Below are 19,170 nucleotides of genomic sequence, written 5' to 3'. Positions count from 1 at the left end.
GGTTTCTGTTCCATACAGCAGTACTGGTCACACCACTTTTTTTTCACACCTCACTTTTCAGCTTATTTGGCATTCTTCTGTCATATACTACCTCAAGACACTTTGTGTCAGTTGGCTGCAGTCCCTCTAATTCTAGCTCAGATCTCCTCATTCAGGCTTCCCTTCTCCTCAAACAACCCTCCTAGATACTTGAAACTGTTAACCTGTCCCACTGTTTTAATTTCTACCACAAATTTTAGCATCTTCTGATTTCCCTTATTTGCTGTCATGAGAAAGTACAGTTGTGTACACTTACCATAAATGTAGATGTTCAAGTGTATTCATTGTTGCAGTCATTACATCTGGGTAATCCTGCTGGCAGGTTGCCCTCAGCTGGCCTGAATTCCAAAGTCTTGGGTCCTGCATCAGCTGCCCTTGCCCCATCCCTGACGTCAGGGGTATAAAAGAAGAAGCTGACACCATTTTCTTTAGTTTTTCTTGCCCCAGATGTCAGGTGCCCCCAAAAAGGGTTGCCAAAGTTTATATATATATATTAGGAAAAACAGCAATATAAATTTTTCCTTCATCTAAAAACAAACACACCACATAGGTAGTATACCACACCACATAGGTAGTATACATCAGAGAAGGAAAGATAAGATCCAAAAGAAAAGAGGGGGATGGCGGGTGGGTAACCTGGACTGCAACAGTGAATACACTTGAACATCTACATTTATGGTAAGTGTACACAACTGTACTATGTTCTTCGTGTTTCACTGTTGCAGTCATTACATTTGGGTAGAGTCCCAAAGCTATGGTTGGGAGGCTGGAGCTAGACAGCAGTAGGAGCGGCTATGAGGCCCTGCATAACTGCAGTGGCAAAGCCTGCCCTGGATTTAGAGTAGAGTGGCAGATTATAATGCTTTGTAAAGGTGTGCACTGAACTCCAAGTAGCTGCCTCTAAAATGTCTGTGGTTGGTACTCCCCTGAGAGAGGCTGCTGAGGTGGCTGCAGCTCTGGTGGAATGAGGCCTAATGCCCTTAGGCACTGATGTACCATGGTGTAAGTAGCAGAAATGAATGCAGTGGCCTAACCACTTAGAAATAGTCTGCTTTGAGATGGGCTTTCCTTGTGATCCTGCAGCATATGCCACTAGTAATTGCTCTGTTTTCCTGAAAGCTTTGGTTCTGTCCAAGTAGAATCTAAGTTGTCTGTGTACGTCCAAAGAATGTAGAATTCTATCTCCCTTGTTCTGCGGATTTGGGTAAAAGGTTGGCAGATGGATGGCTTGGTTAAGAGCCACACTGGACACTACTTTAGGCATAAATGTTGGGTTTGTCCTCAGGGAGACCCTGTCTGGATGAAAAATTATGAAAGGTTCCACAGCCATGAGCGCCTGTAGCTCTGAAACTCGTCTTGCAGAAGTAATTGCTAAGAGCATAGCTGTTTTCCAAGATATAAACTTCATTTCAGCAGTAGCAGCTGGCTCAAAAGGAGGCAGGGTGAGCTTTTCCAAGACATAGTTGAGGTCCCATGAAGGTGTTGGTAGTCTCCTTGGGGGCCTTAAATTTTTGGCTCCTCTGAGGTACTGCTTTAATAAAGGGTGCGAAAAAAGTGGTGGCTCTGTATTGTAATGAGCCAAAATGGCAGAGGCATGGATTTTAACTGATGAAAAAGATAGGCCTTTGTCCAGCATCTCAGTTAAGTATTGCAAAATCTGAGGAATATCTAGCACCGCTGTATCAGCTCCTTGTGCCTGGTTCCAGGCACAGAATCTCTTCCATTTTCCAGCATAAGACTTTCTAGTACTAGGCGTTCTGACTTCCAGAATGACATCCATCACAGCTTTACTGAGAGGTGTTTTTTTATGACTACATTATCCACCATGCTGCCAAGTTTAATGTTCTGAGTTGGCTGTGCATGATCTGATTGTTCTGCTGGGACAGTAGTCGAGGTATTCGAGGTAAGGTCCAAGCTGGGTATAGAGATAAGTTTCTTAGTATTGGATACCAGTACTGGTGTGGCCAGTCTGGGGCAATCAGTATCATCTTTGGCTTCTCCTGTCTGACCTTTAGGAGCACCTTGGGGAGGAGAGGCATATACTGATAGGTTTTTCCAGCTGAAAGATAGGGTGTCCACTTTCCATGCTTGTCTGTGATAAGTCCTTGTGCAGAATCCTTTTAGTTGGTAATTGAGAGGGGAGGCAACTAGACCTATGTCTGGTCATCCCCATTTCCTTGTTATCATGCTGAAGACTTGTGGATTCAGCTTCCACTCATGGGGATCCATGAGGTTTCTGCTTAGTTTCGTCTTCCAGAGTATTTTCCTTTCCTGGCAGGAATTGTGCCTGCAGATGTACTTGGTAAGTCAAAACTGTGTCCCATAAGGTCATGGCTAGTCTGCAAGGGGGGGTAAGAATGTGTGCCCCCCCTGCTTGTTTATGTACCGCATGACAGTGGTGTTGTCTGTCTTTATCAGTAGTTGCCCCGGATGAAGTAGGTCCTTGAAGGCTGTCAGGGCATTTTAAACAGCTAACATCTCTTTTTGATTGATACGTACATGCACTTGGTTTGAGGACCATGTGCCCTGAATTCATCTTCCTGCCACGTGGGCTCTCCAGGCATAGTCTGATGCATCCGTTGTTGGTGTCTGCCTGGCTGGAGGTAATGTGAATGGCTGTCCCTTGTTCTGGTGACAAGCCTTTGTCCACCATCGAAACTCCTGTTGCAGGCAGAGAATGAGAGTAATGGCTGTTTCCAGGCTGTGGCAATGTTGAGTCCAAACACTTTTTAGGTACCACTGAAGTTTCCTCATATGCAGTCTTGCATATGGAATTAGTAGGATCCTGGATGCCATTAAGCCCAAAGCCTGCAGAATGTTTCTTGCAGATAACTGGGCCTTTGTTGCCAACATTTTATAATAGGTAGTCAGTTGCCTTTGTTTGTCTGGCGTGAGATAAGCCATCTGGGCAGTTGTATTCAAGCTTGCACCCAGGAATATTATCTCTTGTGAGGGTACTAGTTTTGATTTATTTTTGTTGACTGTGTACCCTAGGCATGTTAGAAGTCTTTTAACAAATGAAAGATGTTGAAGAAGAATGTCCTTGTTCTCTGCTTGAATGAGATAGTCATCCAAGTAAGGATATATTTGTATTCCTCTTTGTCTGCAGAATGCAATTACTGGTGCCAATCACTTTGCAAAGACCCTGGGCACAGTAGAAAAGCCAAAGGGCAGTGCATAGAATTGATAATGCATTGAACCAGCCTAGAATCTTAGGTATCTTCTGCATGATTGTCTGATTGGAACATGCAGGTATGCCTCTTTTAGGTCTAAAGTCACAAGCTAAGCATTCTTGCCCAGCATGGGCAGAAGCTGCTGCAAAGTCAACATTTTGAATTTTGGAATATCCAGGTAAGTGTTTAGAATAGATAGGTCCAGTATCGGCCTCCAGGCCTTGTCCTTTCTGGGTACCAAGAACAGTCTTGAGTAAAATCCTTGTCCCTACTCTTGCTCTGGTACTTGTTGAATGGCCCCCATGTCCATGAGGGATGAGACTTGTTTTTGTGCTTCTGCCCATCGATTTTTTGGCAGATCTGGCCAGCCGTTTGCCTTTGGCAGAGTATGGAAATGGAACCTGTAGCCTTGTGACACTATGTTTAGAACCCACTTGTCCTAGGTTATGATGTGCCAATTTCGAACAAAAAGTGCTAATTTTCCCCCTAAGGGTGCTGCCAGAAGATAAGTGCTTGGTGCAGGCAGGGGGAAGTCATTGGGACTGTTTTCTGTATGTTTGTGATCTATCTTCTCCAGCTTTGGAGGTAGAAGCACCCCATTGCTTGGGCCTATAAGAACCTTGCGCCTGGGATCTGCCCCTAGGGCATCTGGATCTGCCTCTTTGAGGTCTGTCTGACACAGGAAAGGACCAATTTTTTGTAGGCCAATGTCTACTAAACCTAGGTGGCTATACTTGTAAAAATTCTTTGACAGTTTGCATAGATTTAGCTTTGTCCTCCATTTTGTTTAACACCTCTTCTGCCTTACCACCAAACAAAGTATCATGCTGTAAAGGTGCATCTAGTAATTTAACTTTAACATGATCAGGCAGATTTTGTTCCTTTAACCAAGCATGTCTCCTAATTACAGAACCTGTAACAGCGGCCCTGCAGGAGGCCTCCAAAGAATCAAGACCACATTGCAAAGTATGTTTTCCAACTTGTTCTGCTGCATACAATAAATCTTGCATTTCCTTGTTTTCTGCACATTCAGAATTTAACAACATTTTCTGTTTAAGCAATCCCATGACATGTTGCTGATACTTAAGCATATGAAATTGACAGTTTAAGGCACTTATAGCCAAAGTTGCAGATGTGTAAACCTTTTTTCCACATCTATCCAGTGCCCTTGAATCTCTGTCAGAGGGGGTTGGGTTTTTTGCAGTGGAAGCCTTAACTCCTTTTGGACCCTGTGAAATAGTTTCTGGGTCAGCAGCAGGGTTTTTAAAAATAAATCTGTGCGAGTCAGGAACCCTATAATATCTGTCAGGCTTAATAGGAGCTGTGGGTAAGGAGTCAGGGGGAGACTAGACTCCGAAAACACATCATCTACAATGTCTAACACAGGTGGAATGGCTAGAGGCCTGTGCTGAGGTAGTAAAAGTAAATCCCTGAGCCTCTTTTTAGATTCAGAAAAATCTTGGCTCTCCCAGTGGAAATGCTCCCTCATGGTATGCAAGGTTTCCCCAAAAGAATAGTCCTCAGGAGGAGATGCTGAAGGAATAGATTCTTCAGCATCAGAATCCTCATAGGGTGGGGGGGGAGAATATTCCTGATCAGAAGAGGAATCAGAAGAAATAGAAACCTGACCTGAAGATTCATAGCCAGTGTCTTACCTAGGCCTCTTATCAGGTGGGGGATGGGAACCCCTGATCAAGGTAATCAAGTCCTTGGCCATTTTGAGCATCTGTTTTTTGGGCATAGAGGCCTGTCCACATGGCTCTTGAGTTTGTTTTCTTGCTTTAGAAGGTGTTCTAGTCTTTGCCTTTGAAGCTGAAGTCATTTTAATGTAAAGATGTTTAGGTCTGAATACATCCTCAGAAGCTGGTACCTGCTCAGCAGCTCCGGACCCATCTGAGGGATTAGCGTCCGAGGCTCCAATACCTTGAGTATCCAGAGGCATGGCCGACTCCACGTGGGAGTCGGTAGTGGCCTGCGACTCTAAAGTAGTGGGCGTCAGGGGCTGTGAAAGCGCCTCACTGAGAACCGGTGACTGGCTTAGGAGAAGCTTCATCGTCGGTTTTGGGCCTCAGATGTTTTCCTCTATCCTTTTCTTTGCATTTTTTGTAAACTCCGGTAGTCAGATGGCTATCCAATGACATTTCAGGGTAATTAAACCAGAGTCCAAAAAGGTTTAAAGCAAAATCATACCGACGCTTAATAGTGCATTGGTTAAATCTAACACAAAACTGACAACCAGTAATGTTGTGATCAGGGCCTAGGCAAGGAATACAGTAAGAATGAAAATCCTTATGAGGTGTTTGCTTTCCACAGGAAATACAATTATTAACTTTTTCTGACATTGGTCTGGAGCAAGAAAAAAGTTTTCCCAATGGGGTACTTAGCTTTATAGAAGACTTCGGATCTGAAACTCAAACATGAATATCTCAGGAGTCGGCCGACCGGCACTTGCGAACTGCTTCTGGCACCGCACGGCAAGAAAGACTGAAGAAAATGGCATCGGCTGCTTCTTTTATACCCCTGATGACCTGACGTCAGGGGGTGACGGCAGCCAACCCAGGACCCAAGACTTTGGAATTCAGGCCAGCTGAGGGCAACCTGCCAGCAGGATTACCCAAATGTAATGACTGCAACAGTGAGACATGAAGAACATCTATCTTATCTGTACACAGTTTCATTTCAGGTGCCTTCAGTTTTGCATAAGATTCTCCTATCATTTTTTGAAGTTCCTGTTCAGAGTCTGCTTGTAATGCCTTATAATATGCATACAGCAGCTTTGTCAATCCGCCCCCACCTACTTGTTTGATAACATAATCCCAACTCTGATGCATACCCTCTCCCACTGGGAGCATCTCTGAGAGACCATAGGTTCATAATTTAGTACTAAGCTAACTGCTCTTGCGAGCCATTTTAAGCCTAGCCAATTATCCCTTGTGAGACTCAAACCCTGCACCTTGTGTTTGTAAGGCAAACACCTTAGCCATTAAGCCACCCTCCCAACACTATTTTTACTTGTACCACCGGGTCCTTGTACATAGCCTGCACTAATTATACCAATGTTTCTGGGAATTTTAACCATCACAGGACTGCCCAAATCAGCTTTCTTGGGACATTTTCATACCTTTTCTTGAAGTCTATGAATGCACAGTGTAACTCCTTCCTTATCTCTAGCTTCTTCTCAGCTATCTGCCTCATTAGGTTGTTTCTGCTACATCCTAATCTGATTCCAAACTGCTCAAATCCCGCCTTACCTTTAACTACTCTGCATATTCATTTATCAAACACCTGGCCTCTCCTGGACTTTCACCCACTGTGACAAGAGTTTGATACCTTTATACTGCCCACAGTTGTGAATATCTCCTTTGTTCTTGTACACTGACATTAAATTAACCATCACGGTTAAATGAGAATGTGTCTATCAAATGTAATGTGAAAGGGAAACACAGTAGAGTGAAATAATCTTTATTGTTGGTTTTGATCACATGGCTTAGTATGTATTCTACAAATGTTTCACTGCCTGTGTGTTTTGTCATTCTGATGAAGCCTTTCATTTCAATGAACGCATTCAATTAATGTTATAGTGAATTGGCCCAGTGTGGTCAGATTGTTATTTTATTCTAGTTTTTCACTCTGGTTGGCTGTATTTCACTTTTTGTTTTATAAAAATACGTTTCATTATAAGCTAAGCAGATACACTGGTTTAAAACTTGCTTGTTTAAAGTTGGCAACTAAAATGACTGGTATTGGTTTCCTTAAAAGTAATGCATATGCTTTATGAAAATAAAAGACATGCATGCTAAAACACACAAGGAAAAATTTTCTGCTATACTCTCATCTCACAATATAGCCATAATAATATGTTTAAATTTCTGTATCACTTTGTCACTACCAGTATATTATATTCATTTTCAGAGTAGTATCTGACACAGTCCTATTGAAAGTGGAAGTAAGTATAGCTACTCAATATGCAGCATTTAGGTTAATTAGGTGTCCAGATTTTTTTGGCTATACATACCTTTGAATAGCCTTTGTCCAGATTTTTGAGCTCTAAAAGTTGAGATGTATGATCTACGGTACTGTATTTAAAACACAATGTGTCAGAGGAATCTAGTGATCTAAAAATAACCCTGTACTCCGTGATCACTGGAGAGATTGAAGCCTGTGGAAACTAAAGGAGCAGTAGCTTGTTTATAAACAGTTCTGCCACATACATTTGGTCCCAATGCTCCTTCGCTAAACTGTTTTCTAAATAAGTGCCATGTACATAGATACAAACAAAAGTAAACAATTAATAGTTTTCATGAGCATCTAAAAATGCTATGAGGCAAAGATTAGATGCTTACACAGAACAAATGGAAGGAATGGTTCACAAACCATTCAAACACAATGAAATTATGCACCCAGCTGACACTTAAAAGGAGAAAATGGTTAAAAAAGGGAAGTTATTTATCCCTTTGGTATGCTGGCTGTGTAACTGCTAAAAATGTGGTAATGCCAAATTAACATTTTTCCAGTGGTTATTGCCTCTCTGTGGTAAAGGTGGAGGAAGAATTGCTTGCTATGTGAAAAGTGTTTTGTTCATCTCCTATACAAGGTGTTACATGCCACTAAAATTATAAGGAAATATCAACAACATCCATTTAGTTGCAAAATGAGAGAAATGCTGTATACAATATATAAAAGAGATGCAAAAACACCTGAGTCAAAGAAAAATTTACTACACAATATACATATATATATATATATATATATATATATATATATATATATATATATATATTTTTTTTTTTTTTTTTTTAATCTTTACAACAAAATTTGAAAGGTGATTAATGAGCCATTACCTCAGTTTGTAAGGATGCATGAAGAGTCGGTAAGATCTCATCTACACTGCCGATCAAGTTTCGCAGGTTCATGCCTACCTTCTGTAAGAACAAACCAACAACACATTAAGAAACAAGGCAGCACAGCATACAAAAAAATATATATATATATATATATATATATTACTTTATTTTACATTTATTGCTTACAGTGTTATAAGTTTCACAGGATATCAGGTGATTTCTTGCTCAGACGCATTTATTGTGAACAACATACTAAATTCATGTAGACCAATCTGTTGATAAATGAGGTATCTCGTCAAAGTGGTATGTTCGACTCTTCAGACATACTTCAAACTGCAGATGGTCTAAACAAAGATTGATGTAAACTGTAGACTTCATAAGTTCATAGGTAGGTACTAGGCTATTGACCCAAGGGCCTAAGTAAGCCTAGCCAACAAGGTTCCCTGGCTTACACCAGCCAAGAAAGTTATTTTCCTGTGCCCCTGTTGAGCAGAGCCACAGAAGTGATACCTGTGGTGTATTTCCTATTTCCCATCTACTCACAAACATCCAAACACACACACACCAGAGATGTGCAAAAAAAGTAATGGGAAAAGCACTGGCTAAAAGTGACTCCCCTTAAAGGAATCATCTCAAACTAAAGGATTCTGCAACAATACCACTGAATACAAAAGGCAGAGTGAGGGAAATCTTCTCCTACATTAATGAGGATGCACTTAAAACCTGGACAGCATACCAGATTTTGTAAGTGTGTGTGTATGTGCCTATAAGAAAGAAACGTGGGACACAGTGAAAAGCAGAAAGTATGAATTTCTAATAAAACAATGTATGTATAAATCTTGCTTGTATCACATCTTTGTTTTGGAAAACACAGGAAATGTTTATTATTTACTAGTTCATTTTAAGAATGACCCTCAGCACAAAGACTCACTCCCTTTCAGGCCTCTGAAGTGTATAAGGGATTCCATAGTCTTTAGATCTTTTGCTGTTATGACAGTAATAGAAACATTAGCCTGTAAAGGTCAGACTATTTAAGGGTATATTAGAAAGGTGAAAGTGAACTTCATGTATCTATCAGACCTCAAATTTGATTCTCACAAGCCTTAGTTAGCAAACAGTCTTTGGGAAAATTGTAATCATACTGCACAGGGTGCTAATGTTCCCCCTAATAGTAGAAAATGGTTAGAAGGCTTTATGTCACTGTCACAAAACAAAGTAGAATGAAATGATGACAAATATATCGGAGAATATCTAAAACTGTAATACTCTTCATAGTTAGGTCTCTCTTGCAGAAAACTACTAAGAAGAGAAAATAATATACCAGCAGAATGATAGGGTAATCGCCACCATAATGTACTGCATGCAGAAGTAAATTGTTTTACAAAAAAACCCGAGACTACCAACAAGTGCCACAAAAACATGCCCTCACCCCCCACACACACATATAAGGGATTCCAGGCTAGTGTTGATGAATGAATGAATGAATGAGTATATACAAATTTATACCAGGGTTATCCTATGCAGACCTGGCAAACACTATTAAATGCCGGTAAATGATGTCAAGAACTTTTAAGAGGGTCTACTTAAAAGCGTATACAGTTAGGACTCTGTGATTGCCTCCTATCACTGCTCCTATAAAGACTGCATTATTTATTTGTTTATTGGAAAAGTCTGACTGGATAATTTTATCCAGTTCTAGTGAAGGTTCGAGGAGAAAAGATCTGCAAATGTAAGAAGAGAAGATACATATATACAGGGGAAAACTGACATCGTATTACAATATACTGTAAATACATTAATACAAATATTAATACGCATACGTCATGCAGAATAATACATGTATACCTTCAGTAAAACAAGGAAATGCAATATCATTCAGTACAGAAAGTAATACATTTCCAGTGGATAATGCTTTAGGTGGTTTGTAAGGATTTTATGAATGCAGAGACTCAGGAGTAGCTTTCTTCTACTATTTTTTTCTAATATCAGTTCATTTTTATGTGTTTTATTAGTATATGGATTTGATATATATTTTTAGCAATGCTGTTTAGTTAGCTTTCACGTTTAGTTAATTAGCTATAACTGGAACAATTTTACTGGTAATGCAATCTGGCTGGCTAGTTGTGGTCAGTGTTTCAGTTTATTTATTGTTTTACTTTTCTTAAATATGAATGAATTTCATTTCTAGAGGACTAATTTAGATTAGCAGTATTTGCGGGCTGTCTGTCTGTATTTTATGGGTAAATTGTGTGGATGCACTTTTTCAAACAGAAGACGTGGTCTGTGTTTACTTCTTTACCTTGTTTTGATATTTTCTTTACAGATGAGTAGACAACGCATTCACACCATAGTCCTCCTCCAACCCAAATCTGTAGTTCACATGTGCAGTATATGAACTTTTGATTTACATTTTAACAAGTAATGTAAATATAGCAGATCTAGGAAATTTTTAGCAGCTTTGACAACATGCCAAGGATACAGAAGAGGTGATGCTGACAATCCAAGAGAGTACAGACCATTTCTGATGAGACACCAAGAATGCGGATAATATGTATACTATGTATCAGACACATGTTATTAGACTGCTGTATATCAGACACATGTTATAAGACTGGCTACAATCCAGGTCTACCTTTAGGAAAGCCAGACTGGATGGCAGACTGTCAGACAGGTACGTAGCTACTGTACATGAAAGCTGTACTTTAATAAATATCCGAACACTGAGAATGGAACTGTTACTGTTATGTCACATTATGCACTTGGAAACAATAGCTCTTTAACAAGAATTTCCATGCCGCGGTGGTGCAGCGGTAGCATTGTTGCCTCACAGCAAGTGGTTCTTCCGTTCGATTCTCGGCTGGAGTGTGAGGAGTACCTTCTGTGTGGAGTCTGCATGTCCTCCCCGTAGTTGGGTGGGAGTTCGAAAGACATGCGTAAATGGGCGTGCCTTCGTTGAAGGTTGAACGTCGAGCTGGCACCTCGCATTTGTCAAAATCTACTGCCAATCATTAGCAGACCGGAGTTCTGCTGTGGCGACCCTTAACTAGGAAAAGCTGAAAGACAACAACAACAACCAAAATTGACAGAAACAAATGAAGTTTACAAAGGATGACATACTGCAGTGATCATTTCATGCAGTCTGGTACTACTGTAATGAATGTGTACGACTCTGGGTCTAGTCCTGGTCAAATGGCAGGTTTTACTATTCAGTATTTCACCTGCCCCTTGTGTGTGTGTGTGTGTGTGTGTATGTATATATATATATATATATATATATATGTATATATATATATATATATATATATATATATATATAGTGTGTGAACAGAATAAAGTAATACATTAGCGGCATATCACTGAATGTGTAAGTGTGCACTACAAAAGGAATAAAAAGAATTAAACTTCCTTGAAGGACCACTACAGTGCGTAAAAGTGACAACTTTATAATTGGTCAGAGTAATGGAATCAATAATGTTATTGTCCCTTCTAGTCTTCACTAAAGTAGCAATTCAGAAAGACTAGCTCTGGGATTCAGAGAATTTAGCTCTGTCCACACTAACTGCCCAACGTGGGTTAGACAGCTAAAGACAGAAATTCCAATTCAAAAGACATAGTACAGCTGCAATGAGATAGACTACATTAGCAGGTAATTGCCATGTTTCTGAACCGAGCATTGTTTTGTCAAATCTGACTTTATTAGTGTTCTCCCTAGCAGCCCATGCATCATGTTAGCAAAGGCACCACCTCTAAATGCAAACGCGTGTATACACACACACACACACACACACACACACACACACACACACACACACACTATATATATTTGAGGAATGCTATATAGCTGACACTGATTTTTTTCACAAAACTGCTTCGTCAACATGAAAATGAAAGTTTCCCACTACACCTCCTGCTTATTATATACACCAACTTTGAGATCAAACAGCAGCTATAGATATCTATCCATATTTATACACACACACATATATATATATATATATATATATATATATATATATATATATATATGGTACAACATGGTAAGAGTTGCGGGAGTTAGGTCTGACTCTAAACCGGTTACAAGTGGCGCTCCCCAGGGCTCAGTCCTAGGACCCCTCCTGTTCGGCATATACTTCTCAGAGGTACAGGCAAGCACAGGAGGACTATGGCTGACCAAGTTCGTAGACGACTGCAAACTAGGAGCTATACATGACTCTCCGGCTGACAATGACATCCTCCAAAAGGGTCTCACTGAGACAGATATCTGGTGTTAAAACCATGGCCTCAAGCTAAATGCCAAAAAGTGCACAGTCATCCTCTTTGGAAAAAACAAAGTACCCACAAACTACCACACAGGTGGTAGCCCCCTAAATACGGAAGACATAATAAGGGATCTGGGGACCCTAGTAGATAGTAACCTCTCCTTTGATAATCACATTGCCAAACTGGTTAGAAAATCCTTCTATGTGGCCCACCTAATCACAAAAGGGTTTGCATCCAGATCGAAAGAGGTCATTGGGCCCCTCTATGCATCACTCATCACACCCATCATAGAGTACAATGCCCCATTTGGGATGTACCTTACAGGACACCTGCAACAACTGGAAAGACCACAGAAGTACCTCACCAAGAAGATCACTGCACTCAAGCAGATGCCCCATGCAGCTCGACTGAAGGAACTCCAGCTGTACTCGGTTGCATACCGCCTACTCAGAGGTGATCTCTGCCTGACATACAAGGCCATGTCCAACCCAGAATTGATGGACATGCTCCACCAAAAGAAAACTATATCCCCTCGAGCCACACGCTCCAGGGATCTAAACCTCACCATAATAATAAATAGGACGTGCTGGAGGGATAAATTCCTGTCCCAGAGACTTCCCATGCTCTGGAACAAGATTCCAGTCTACATTAGGCAGATCTCCTCGCTAACCCTCTTCAAGAGAAACCTTGATGAGTGGATGGGAAACGGAAAGTTTACCCCTGGGATCACTTCATAGGCTCTGCTGGACAGAGGCACAGGGAACTAATCTAAGGGGGCGTCAAAAGCCAACACATTCTGGCTAGGCTTATAAATGCCTTCGGGCAGATAGCCTAGTGCCTACCTATGAACCTACATAGACAGAGAGAGAGACAGATGGATATATATAGATATGTATCGGTACCACACATTTTATTAATTGCACAGGTGGCAAAAAATATATTTCTGGTGTCAGTATCTGTTAAATGCACTCCTATTTGAGTGCCAAAAGAAATTAAATATGTAAAAGCAAGTGCTGTTTTCTGTGTGGAGTTTCACTCTTGGTCTCATTTCTGCAGTCATGGCATGAGTGACTTTGTGACAGTAAACTGGCTGTACAGGATCATAGGGTCATAGTGATCTGCTGAAAGGCACTATCAGGAGTGGGGAATACTGAGTGTGGTATGTAGAGGAGTGGGAAGTAGTGACAAAAGTTACAGGTATACAGAGAGTTTCGGCACTAAGACTAAGTTTGTATGTGTGAGTGTTCATGGGTTAGTGTTAGACCGAGGGTTAGGGAAGAAGATAAATGTTGTATTGTTGTGGGGTATTGGTATATGTGCAGTCTGTGTGTGTGTGTGTGTCTTTTTTAGTGATACTGTTAAGGAGAATGTTTAATAAAGTAATGGGTAGGTTGGGGTTATCAGCAGAGGTGGCATAAGGGTTACTACACCAGTAAGGGGATGCAGGGACGCAAACCCCTGCTGTACCTTACTCGTGTGCTAATCCTAACCTCAGCCCTAAACATTAGGTTACAGAACACCCTTTCCCTGAGGGTACCACTATTCTGATAGATTCTCTTTGCAATTTAATGGTTTTTTCTTCTTTTTGGCAAAAACATACCATCGGTTTTCATTCCCAGTCAATGTACTTTTGGTGATGTTTCTTTTCATTCAACAGTGTTGTCAATGTGCTGCATTTTTGTAATGTGTTTCAATCTAAGTGCTTATTGCCTGTTAGTAACACACATAGGCATATACACACACACACACACACACACACACACACACACACACACACACACACACATATACCTGTCAGCAGTTTGCACATAACTCAGACAGTGCACAATGCAAAGTATGTTTACATGAAGAAACCCAGCACTCACTTTAAGTAAACCATTATATATTAGGCTCAGCAAATACATAAACAGCAGATTGCAGTTCTGCCCATCTCACCTTCTCAATGTTATAGTAAAAACCATGCCCTTTCAATAACAATAAATTATGCAACTCATATCACATGACCCAGTTCCATGATTTAACCATAAATGAATAAAAGCAATTAAGAGATGAAGAACAGATAGGACCTAAAACTACAGCAATTAGCATGAATGAATAAATAAAGTAGCCTACTACCATAAAAAGTAATTTAAACTATAAATGCTTATTAAGCTGTATGCACAACACATTAATATTTTTGTGCCACAATGAAGAGTGTTACATTAATAAAATTATAAAGACCGGTCATTACTGTGAAGTCCGATAATATATTAATAATTTAAAGAAAACCGCTAAGGACAAGTAATGGAATATATGAAGTACTTTAATGTTTAAAGGCTATCTCAAATACACATATGTAAATTGTTCTAGAACTTCATCCCCTGGTGGAAAAAAAATAACACCTGCTAGTCAAAAGGAGAAAACTGATAACAAAGAAGAAATGTGTATTGATATATGACTAACTCTATAAACATTCATTTAAAAACTGATGGATAAAGAGCCCTAAACGTAATAACCCCAAATTGGTCCTCATGACTCAATATCCTGTGCTTTATATAGTTTTTTGAACCAGAGAAATGAATCATACCTAATGTAATAATCAGAAATCAAGCTGAGGGATGCTCTAAACTGTGTTTGAAAATGACATATGGTTCTGCAGTACCTGCCCTCACTCACATGAAGAGAGATTATTTGTTTTCATGTGTAAGTAGTGGATTCAATATACAATTTGCTGGATGTGCAAACATACATTGTCCATTAACTTCGGTATATCTTAAGTTGTGAATTTCCAAAGTTTTTTTATGTATTCACAAGGAGAAAAACTTTGATTTATACATATATTTGGAAAATAGAACAGCTGCCAACTCTTCTCCTGGGTGTATCACCTAAAGTAGAATGTTTATTAATGAGATATAACTTCTTAAAAGAAGACAGCTACTAACATATATTTTTTTCCTTTTCTAAATTCAGAAGTCAGAATACATCACCAAAAATGACACATACGGAATTGTGTCAAAATGTTTGAAATTCAGGCACTTATCACATGCAGAATGTAATAGGTTCTGTGGCAGTTTGTACACGTAATACATTCTATGTTGGACAAATATCTTGCATCTGGAAATAGAGATTTTCTTTTCATATCAGTGATTTCAGATGCTTCAGAAAATGTACTGTCCTTATCAAACACAGTTTAGAGTATCCTCAGTCAAATATATGTTTATTAAATTTGATAACGTTAATATCCTGGTTCTAATAACTATCTAAAGCACTGCATATTGAGCCACAAGGAACAGCTGTGGACTGTTAATCCGGAGGCTCTTTATTCACTAGGTTTAAACGACTGTACATTCAGTGATATTTTAATTCGTATTTCTAAATGAGACTCTCTGTAGACACACACATGCCATCATTAGAAAGTACTTACTGCTTACAAATTAGGGATATATTGTAGATTATTGCATCTTGTCATCCTGAATTCATGTTTGTTCTGTTGAAGTCTCTGATTACATCTGCTGTAGAATACTGCCCACCTTTCTATATGTGTTGTATTATAGATATAAATAATAATAAAAAAAATAGAACAGAGTTCCAATATTTATACTGAAATAACTACACAGTAATGATAAGGGCTAAAGATACAGATTACATACATTTTAGCTCTACTCAACATGAATACAGGTAATTTATAATACATACATATATTTATAAATATATATTTAGAGATACCTTTTGGATATTAATCTTAAGAGGAAATACTTTAATTGCAGAGAATAAGATTATGGAAACTCACAACACTTGCATGTTGGGGGCAGAGATACACCTATATCTAACATTACACATTAAGGAAACTCATAACACTCACATGTTGGGGGCAGAGATACACCTATATCTAACATTACACATTATAGAAACTCACAACACTAGCATGTTTGGGGCAGGGATGCAACTATATCTAACATTACACATTATGGAAACTCACAACACTCATATGTTGGGGGCAGGGATACACCTATATCTAACATTACACATTATGGAAACTCACAACATTCGCATGTTGGGGGCAGGGATACACCTATAGCTAACATTACACATTATGGAAACTCACAACACTCACATGTTGGGGCAGGGTTACACCTATATCTAACATTACACATTATGGAAACTCACAACACTTGCATGTTGGGGGCAGGGATACAGGTATATCTAACATTACACATTATGGAAACTCACAACACTCACATGTTGGGGGCAAGGAATACACCTATATCTAACATTACACATTATGGAAACTCACAACACTTGCATGTTGGGGGCAGGGATACAGGTATATCTAACATTACACATTATGGAAACTCACAACACTCATATGTTGGGGGCAGGGATACACCTATATCTAACATTACACATTATGGAAACTCACAACACTCGCATGTTGGGGCAGGGATACACCTATATCTAACATTACACATTATGGAAACTCACAACATTCGCATGTTGGGGGCAGGGATACACCTATAGCTAACATTACACATTATGGAAACTCACAACACTCACATGTTGGGGCAGGGTTACACCTATATCTAACATTATACATTATGGAAACTCACAACACTTGCATGTTGGGGGCAGGGATACAGGTATATCTAACATTACACATTATGGAAACTCACAACACTCACATGTTGGGGGCAAGGAATACACCTATATCTAACATTACACATTATGGAAACTCACAACACTTGCATGTTTGGGGCACGGATACACCTATATCTAACATTATACATTATGGAAACTCACAACACTCACATATTTGGGGCAGGGATACACCTCTATCTAACATTACACATTATGGAAACTCACAACACTTGCATGTTTGGGGCAGGGATACACCTCTATCTAACATTACACATTATGGAAACTGTAGAATAAAAAATATAACCAACAGCTAAAAGCAGCTCAATACAAAAATATGATAAATGTTCCACAAGAACCAAGCTGCCACCAAAACTGATAAAAACAAATGAGACTTTATTCCAAAGGATAAGCGCTTTCACACCTAGTGCTTCATCAGATCCATAAAAACACCATAAAAACACAACACCTTATATAATACAAAGATAAACAATTAACCAATCAAGTATAAATGGCAATTACTGATGTATACTTCACTTTTTTAGTGCAGGTTTTAAAGGTACAGATGAATTAAGTTCAGGCAGCTTATCTGCCTGTAGCCTCACAATCCATTTAGCTTCAGGGTTCTCCAGTCTACATAGCTAACTTTAGGCACCAGTGAACCCTGCGGTCGCTGGGGGCCCCCTGTTCCCCATGAGTCCCACTGTACTCATCCCTCATTAGACCCATTACAGAATACAATGCCCTATTTGGTATGTACCTCTCAAGACATCAGCAACAACTGGAAAGGCCGCAGAAATACCTCACTAAAAGAATCACAGGCCTAAAGCAGATGCCCTATGCTGACCTCCTTAAAAAACTCCAGCTATACTCTGTCGCATATCGTCTACTCAGAGGCGATCTCTGCTTAACATACAAGGCCATGTCAAACCTAGAGCTGTTGGACATGCTACACTTAAAGAAATTCCAATCCCACAGAGCCACACGCTCCAGGGATCTAAACCTTGTCATCACAATAAACAAAACATGCTGAAGGGATAGGTTCCTGACCCAGAAACTCCCCAGACTCTGGAATAGACTGCTCATACATGTCAAGCAGAGTGCCTCATTGGCCCTCTTCAAAAGGAACCTTGATGATTGGATGGGAGAAAGGAAATTCACCCCGGGGATAACATCAGTCACCCTGCTAGGCAGGGGTCCAGAGAAGTAAATAGTGTGGGAAGAAATAGCCAGGGAATTGTTATGGCTAGGCTTGTAAAGGCTCTAGGGCCGATAGCCTAGTACCAACCTATGAACCTATGACTGTGCACGGCCCCACAAAAGCTGCTGCTGACTGGGAAAAAATGAGGAAGAAAAACATTTATTAATGTCTTAGTTATGCCCTTTAACATGAGCAGAGCTGTGTTATGACCCTGTTAGGATAAAGCTGATAATGAACAGGAGCAATATAAGCACTAGAGAGATCAGCAACCCAGAGTGACTTATCTTGGGTCTACATTAGAAACTTTAAGTTACTAAACTTCGAATACCATATGGTCGACACCATATGATCAAAGTTCAGTAACTTTGAATGAGTAATAAAAAAATTAAAAAATGAAATAAATGCAAACTAAGTGCTTTAAGCAGGGGAGCAAGCCCCCCTGCACACCGCTCGTGGGGGGCTGTTCCCCCCACACCACCCGCTACTTAAATATACCAACTCCGAGATTATGCTATAGTGTAGGAAATGGAAATTTTCCATTTCTGCACTGTAGTGCACTGAAGTGCGATCTCTGAGTTGGTATAAATAAGTAGTGGGGGGTATAGGGGGGTGCAGGGGGCTTGCCTCCCTGCTTACAGCACTTACTTTAGCTTTCTTTCATTTTTTAGTATGTATTAGAAGTTACTGAACTTCGATCGTATGGTATCAACCATATGGTATTCGAAGTTCAATAACTTTGAGTTTCTAATATAGACCCTTTATCTCAATACAAACTTTGCATTTTAAGAAGATCTGATGCTTCTGATCATCAGGGATAGTTTTCTCTTTCAGGTAGTTTTATAAATAAAACCAGATCACCAGATATTATAACTCTCAATTTCTTTGCTTAAAAATTCGGTGTAATCCCAAAAATAATAAAATAAAGGCTCAGAATCAGGAATACATTTAAATATTATTCTGCTTCACTTAAAAAGTTACTTGAATAACACCTTTTGCATCACCATGCATTTTTGGACAATAAGTACAAAACTCAGATGTCTGG

At 39.7% G+C, this 19,170-nt stretch overlaps 1 protein-coding gene across 7 annotated transcripts in view; it reads right to left on the bottom strand.

The window, feature by feature from the left end:
• The window catches only part of PTK2B (protein tyrosine kinase 2 beta), a 2,401,727-nt gene that overhangs the window by 16,263 nt on the left and 2,366,294 nt on the right, over nt 1-19,170 (bottom strand). For all 7 annotated transcript variants that reach the window (XM_044062346.1, XM_044062339.1, XM_044062341.1 and 4 more), the window contains one exon: nt 8,054-8,134. In XM_044062346.1, the coding sequence (XP_043918281.1) occupies nt 8,054-8,134 (81 nt within the window). The remainder of the gene's footprint in view (nt 1-8,053; nt 8,135-19,170) is intronic.

This window comes from Protopterus annectens, chromosome 2.part1 (assembly GCF_019279795.1).
Source record: "Protopterus annectens isolate FY-2018-M chromosome 2.part1, PAN1.0, whole genome shotgun sequence".
Taxonomy (NCBI): Eukaryota; Metazoa; Chordata; order Ceratodontiformes; family Protopteridae; genus Protopterus; species Protopterus annectens.
Note: the sequence above shows the minus strand (reverse complement) of the source record. Positions and strands in the feature narration are given on the sequence as shown.